The 6,094-nt window shown below is 41.0% G+C and overlaps 1 protein-coding gene across 2 annotated transcripts; it reads left to right on the plus strand.

Moving 5' to 3' along the window:
- Positions 1-79: 79 nt before the first annotated feature.
- Positions 80-5,782, plus strand: rrp9 (ribosomal RNA processing 9, U3 small nucleolar RNA binding protein). 2 transcript variants are annotated; one of them, XM_079341412.1, is made up of 15 exons: positions 80-320; positions 478-569; positions 666-778; positions 857-924; positions 1,521-1,562; positions 1,700-1,826; positions 1,970-2,094; positions 2,187-2,279; positions 2,404-2,504; positions 2,589-2,723; positions 4,008-4,070; positions 4,185-4,342; positions 4,586-4,665; positions 4,813-4,886; positions 5,637-5,782. In XM_079341412.1, exons 1-15 carry the CDS (start codon positions 237-239, stop codon positions 5,737-5,739), a joined length of 1,458 nt encoding a protein of 485 aa, XP_079197538.1. In that variant the 5' UTR covers positions 80-236; the 3' UTR covers positions 5,740-5,782. The 2 variants fall into 2 exon arrangements, with proteins under 2 accessions (XP_079197538.1, XP_079197539.1); XM_079341413.1 differs by having other exon boundaries at positions 81-320; positions 4,185-4,330.
- Positions 5,783-6,094: the final 312 nt, after the last annotated feature.

Raw genomic sequence — 6,094 nt, forward strand, 5'->3', positions numbered from 1 at the left:
ATCAAAATTCACAATTTAACCAATGAAAATGTAGGTTTTTAATGAAAGGCGGGACAATGTGGAGCACGTGTGACTACCAGCCAATCAGCGTCCTCGCTCTCAACGCGATTTCAGCTGTGTAGTTAGGTTGCAGTGAACCATGTGGGTCCAATGTTGACTTGATGTCTGAGGGAAGTTGTGGAGCTTTTTCTAAGGTTGTCGTTTAACTCAAAACCCCTTTCTGTTCGCGTCTCACAATGTCTTCGTCTTTCTTTATAAAGAAAAAAGAAACTCCTAAGTTTTTGAAAAAAGGAAAAAATACAGCTGGACCAAAACGGAAGGTAAGTGAACTGGCCTGTGTTAGCATCTAAGCTAAAGCATAGTGATGTTGGCTTTCCAGCAGGTTTTACAACCTGAAGTTTTTTGTTTATTTTGCTTTTCATGCTGTGGAATATACTATTAAAACTGTTTGGTTGTTTGTGTCCTCCTCTGCTGCAGGGCGATGTGGACTCAGGAGGAAAAAACAAAGTTCCAGCAAAGAAATCATCAAAATACAATGAAGAGATTTCAAGTGACTCTGAAACAGAAAGGTTAGTTTCTTGCTCACTTTCAGCTACATGTCAGAATTCAGGCACATAATAATCAACCCCAGGCTTTAAAATGTTTGACTGTTTCTTTCTTAACAGTCCTGTAGTGCCCAGGAAGAGGCAGTCCAAGGAAGACAATGATTATGATGAAACTCCACAGGAGAAGAAGCTGAGATTAGCCAAACTTTACCTCGATCAGCTAAAAGAAGAAGGTAAGCAAGTTTCGTGGAAACAGTTGGACTCCCATATGTTTATGCACATGTATTTATTTTGTGATCTGATGTTCTTAGAGGAGAAGAAAGCAGAAGATGAGTCGTTCGAGACTGATTTGATTGCTGGCAGACTTCAAGAAGAAGTGGTAAGAGTATCTTCAAAATAAAAGCATGTTGCTGTGTGAACCTAAATAGAGCATCTAATGTCACTTTCAGTATCATCCTTGAAAACGCTCCTGCAGCTTTAGATCGAGTTGAGGCTGCCAGTGGTTCCCTGTAGCTGTGTTAACTTTGAATCTCTGACTTTCTAATTAATCTTAAACTCTAATGCACTTCCTTTTGACCATGCTACTTTAAATCTGTTTTTACAGCCTTCATAAGAAAGTGTCCCTTCTTCCAAAAGTGTGTTATTTTGAAGCTGATGCACTCATCAGTTTTTAAAAACCTAACAGCAGCACAGCATCTCTTTCTTACTCGGAGAGGATTTTTCAAGGTTAGGGGATTTGTGGGGTGTAGAATTGAATATTGTTGATTCTCTATTTTGACAGAATTCTTTTTTTTCTTCTTTTTTTTTTCATGGTTAACATTTTGTTAACCAGAATATTATTTCCCTTTTTTTGGTAGAAACCAAGTCCATGTCCTTGTTGTAAAAAAGCAGTAATTCTATTTCAACTTGAACGTGTTTGAATAATCGCCACACGCTGGTCCTGCTTATTGATCTGACTGTGATTGTCATTTTCAGCTTGAACAAAAAGGAATGCTTCAGCGTCTTATTGCCAAAGACGTAAGTGTGACCTAGCTGGTGTTTTTATTATTATTTTTTTTAACGCAATCTCAATCTCCCCTCCTTGTCCTGAAAAGAAGAAGAGGGGTGAGCCTTAAAACGTCAGACTGAAATAGTTGAATTTGTTCCGTCTTTAGCTCATTCCACCAGACGCTTCAGAGATCAGACTGTTGAGAGGACACAAACTTCCAATCACCTGTTTGGTCGTCTCCTCGGATGACAAGTTCATCTTTTCTGCTGCTAAAGACTGCTTCATCATCAAATGTAAGTATGCACTTCTTTAGTTATATTTGAGAACGATGAGCCTTTAAGTGTTCTAAATTAAAAGACATCATCTTTTGTTGTTTCAGAGCTTATGGTTTTGATGCGTCTGTCTCAGTTCAGCATTTTGCTCATTTCTTTTTCAGGGGATATTGAGAGTGGAAAGAAACTGCACACAATACCCGGTGGAAGGAAAGGTACGGAGGATCGGCATGTCGGACACACCGCACATATTCTGTGTATGGCCATTTCATCAGATGGGAAATACTTGGTGAGTCGATCTCTCTAACGTACATTTGACCATATCAGGAAACCAGTACGTCCATATTTTAACAGCCGCCTCTCCCTCTCAACATGTTTTAGGCCACTGGAGACATGAACAAACTGATCATGATCTGGGAGGCGGAGACATGTAAACATCTTTATAAATTCACAGGACACAAAGGCCCTGTGTCGGTTAGTGCTCCCTCTGTTTCTTGCTGTTGAATGGAATGACTGAAATATCAGAAAAGGGTTGGACACATTTCTCTGTGCTTCTGAGGGACTCCCGTGAATCAGATCGCATGTCTTTCTCTCTCAGGGTCTCTCATTCAGGAAAGGAACTCACGATCTGTACAGCGCGTCTCACGATCGCTCGATAAAGGTGTGGAACGTGGACGAGAATGCCTACGTGGAAACTCTGTGAGTAACTCATCAGAAAACGATTGCCGTGAAATTTGTCTCCAACACGCCCCCCCTTAATTCGGGATTGTGCCTCACGTGTAGATTCGGGCACCAGGACGCCATCACCGGACTGGACAGCCTGAGTCGGGAACGCTGCGTGACGGCAGGAGGGAGGGACCGCTCAGTGAGGGTGTGGAAAATATCCGAAGAATCTCAGCTGGTGTTTCACGGCCACGAGTGAGTCTCTCTCTGCTGCATCTCACCCGCTGTTTCTGCGACGCCGTCGGAACCCTTGGGTCCAGATGTTTCCAGATGTGGAGCCCGTTTTCTGACCCACTTTTACTGACAGTTATGCAAAGTAACTGACACAGAGACACTTGAACAATGATCAAGTGTGTTCCGATAGCAATCCAAAAAATATCGATCCAATGTGAAGTTTAGAAAATGATCGTTGCTGCATTTTTGTACGTTTGCGGCAAGCTGAACTCATCGTGGCTGACGCTTGAATATTCTATGAGCTGCTTTTTTTTTTTTTTTTTTTAAAGATGTAATTATAGTCTGAAGAGTTTTTAGAATTAGTTTCATTTTAAGGCCACTTTCATCCTGACACCCTCAGAAATTTGTAGAGAGGCGCTGGCAGATGTAAAAGTTTTTAACATCCTGAAATTGATAAAGAATTCTGTTTAAAGTGACTCCACATCCTCACTCTCTTCCGTTATGGAGTATCACTGACTTCTGTATACAATGCCTTCTTTAAAACGTCAGAGCTCCCCCTCCCTCCCTTGTTATTCTCCGCCAACATATTTGCTGACTTTCACTGCACTTCAGCGTCAAAAGGGAAAAGTAAGCGCTGATCCCAGTGGCCTCCTTGCTCACGTGTTTTATCGTACGACAGCTTGCAAGAGTGAAGTCTTTTTGTGTTTTTTTTTGGGTTGGAGGTGAGTTTAAGGCTCTGACAAGGTCGTCTGATGTCAGACACTTTTACAAACCAATGAGAACAGTCCAACAAAATCAGGAGTGAAATATACACACGAGTGAAGCTCTTAGGCCTCGTCCACACGTAGCCGTCTATCTCACAAAATGCAGATGTTTTTCTACGTGTTGGCCTCTCGTTCACACGAAAACGCAGATTTACCGCATCAAAAACGAAGCTTTTAAAAAATCCTCCGACCAAAGTAAAGATTTGCGAATTCTCCGTTTATGCGTTTGCATGTGGACGTCAATAACCGGGGTTGGGCGTTTCGAAACGTCACTGCCTGCGACAGAATGTGTTCTCACGTCACACATGCGACCTGTGTTTACATTCGGAAACAGAATGATATTTTTTTTTTTCTAAAAACAAGCTTGTGTGTACGGAGGTTTTTCTCTAGACGGAGGGGGCAGGATATTCGTTTTGTGTGGACATGGCCTTAAGCTTACAGCGTTAAGAAGATCTAGAAGCATCTTGAGCGAGTAGTAGTCAGACAATGTACCAAACACATTCTCTTTCTGATACATCATGTGTTTTCTGTCTTCTTACAGGGGTTCAATTGATTGTATCCAGCTCATAAATGAAGAGCACATGATTACTGGAGCTGATGATGGGTGAGACATTTCTATCTTTTACACTCCTCCGTTTTCTTCTGACTCTTATTTCCATATCCTGTTATTGATCTTTTTTTTCTTTGTGCCCTCCCTCTATGATCTAAATGGCTTCAGCTCTGTGTCTCTTTGGAGTGTCAACAAGAAGAAGCCTCTCAGCACAGTGAAGCAGGCTCACGGTTTCCATGGTGACGCAGGGCTCGAACAGCCTCACTGGGTCGCTTCGGTAGCGGCGCTTCAGAACTCGGATACCGTAGCCTCAGGTGCCTCCGGCTGTGAGAGTTCTTCTCCTTACCAGCTTTCTAACAACAACACACTCGTGATATATATAGGGCACACTCATAAAAATGTTTCACACTTACTGTATTAATGAACGTTTTATTGACATGGGGGATAGATTTAGTCCTCATTAGCTGTCCTGTGGATTCATTATTAGAGAAGTTATAGCACTTATTTTATCTAAGCTCTTTTTTACTGTTTTATTTGGTAAGAAGAGTGTTGATGTTTCTTCTGTTTAGGTTCACACAACTCTCATGTGCAGCTGTGGAAGTGTGGTCAGAATTACAGAGGACTGCAGCCTTTATTCAGCATACCTGTGGTGAGCTCTTACTCCCTCTCCCCTTCCTTTTTATAAAGTCACATTGACATACAGGAAGACTTTTTCTTTTCTTTTCCCCCCACAATTCAAATAAATGACTGTCCTGAAATGTCTCATGGCATCTCTTCCTCTCGTTTTCGCTCCCAGCCTGGCTTCATCAACAGCCTGAAGTTTTCCAGCTCCGGTCAGTTCCTGGTGGCGGGAGTCGGACAGGAGCACAGGTAACTGAATTAATGATCATGTTTCCATAGCAACTGCCTGTACGCATCTGATCAATTCCAAAATGTCAGCGCAGCTTTGTGTTCAGCGAGTGCTTGTCCACTAGATGGCGATGTTCTCATTTGTTCTGAGGTCTCTCAGACGAAGTGATACAAACTTTTGTATTAGAAGATAAGATTTATATTTTTTACGCATTTTTCTGTTTATTTTAAATTTTTTGCTCAGTATGTTTTTTTTAAATAACAGAAGTGTACATATAGGCATATTGTTGAACAATTAGGAGAACATTGAAGTTTTTATTGCAGAGCTTGTTGTTTGGCAGTACGTGTTCAAGACTTCTGAATGCCTCATTCGAATTGATTGATACAAATCACAGCCAACAGTCTGATCATAAACTGAAGCTTATTGCGCCTCCAGAAACTTCTGTAACAACCATCATCAGACCAAAGTGGAGGCTTGGGAACTTCACTCTAGAAAACCACTTCTTTTTACCAGATCAGAGCTTGAATTTTACTATCCAACCAAGACATCACTTTTCACCATGAAACAAGAGGCTGTAAGGCACTGATAGAGTTTACATAGGATATGATCATTTGAGCTGCAGTCTCTGGGTACATCAGTGTAAAATAATAACTATTGAGACGGCGAAGGAGAGTGGACTTCAAGCTTTCATCTCCTCTCTGCTGTGTTTGTTTCTGTTTTTGAATTCTAACCGCACGATGTGGACTGTTTGTTTGTGTGTTTCTCTGCAGGTTGGGTCGATGGTGGAGAATAAAAGAGGCCAAGAATGGGATATATGTTATTCCTCTGAAAAGAAAACCACCTAATCCAGAGGAAACCAACCCAAATGAATAGTGAAGTGTTTTTTTTCTTTTGTAAATTAAAGATTTAAAAACTGCTCAATGTGTTTTTTTATCTTCTTTCGTATGAAAAGAATGTGCATATTTTCAAATAAAAAAGGCATTGTGTGTATCAAAGAGTTCACTGCAAGTCTCTCCTGTGAATGTTGTTGTTTTATTGTTGAATAAACACATCAGTTTAAGTGGAGGAGTCTGCAGTATGTGAATGTCAGGCTTTGTATGGATTCTGAAATACCTGCGGCTGTGTTGAAGGAGTCTGTATATCCAGTCTGACCTGACAAGCCAAGAACAAGATCAAAACTTTGCTGTATAGTAAATAAATATTTTAAGTGTCCTTTTATTGAGCATTT

The sequence above is a fragment of the Symphodus melops genome (assembly GCF_947650265.1).
Source record: "Symphodus melops genome assembly, chromosome: 4".
Taxonomy (NCBI): domain Eukaryota; kingdom Metazoa; phylum Chordata; class Actinopteri; order Labriformes; family Labridae; genus Symphodus; species Symphodus melops.

Bases quoted from the DNA above. Each gene is read 5' to 3' on its own strand.
- rrp9 (XM_079341412.1), top strand. From the start codon at position 237: ATGTCTTCGTCTTTCTTTATAAAGAAAAAAGAAACTCCTAAGTTTTTG. The intron at 1,563-1,699 runs GTAAGTGTGACC...TTCCGTCTTTAG, and splicing joins AGCGTCTTATTGCCAAAGAC to CTCATTCCACCAGACGCTTC. The intron at 2,280-2,403 runs GTTAGTGCTCCC...TTTCTCTCTCAG, and splicing joins GACACAAAGGCCCTGTGTCG to GGTCTCTCATTCAGGAAAGG.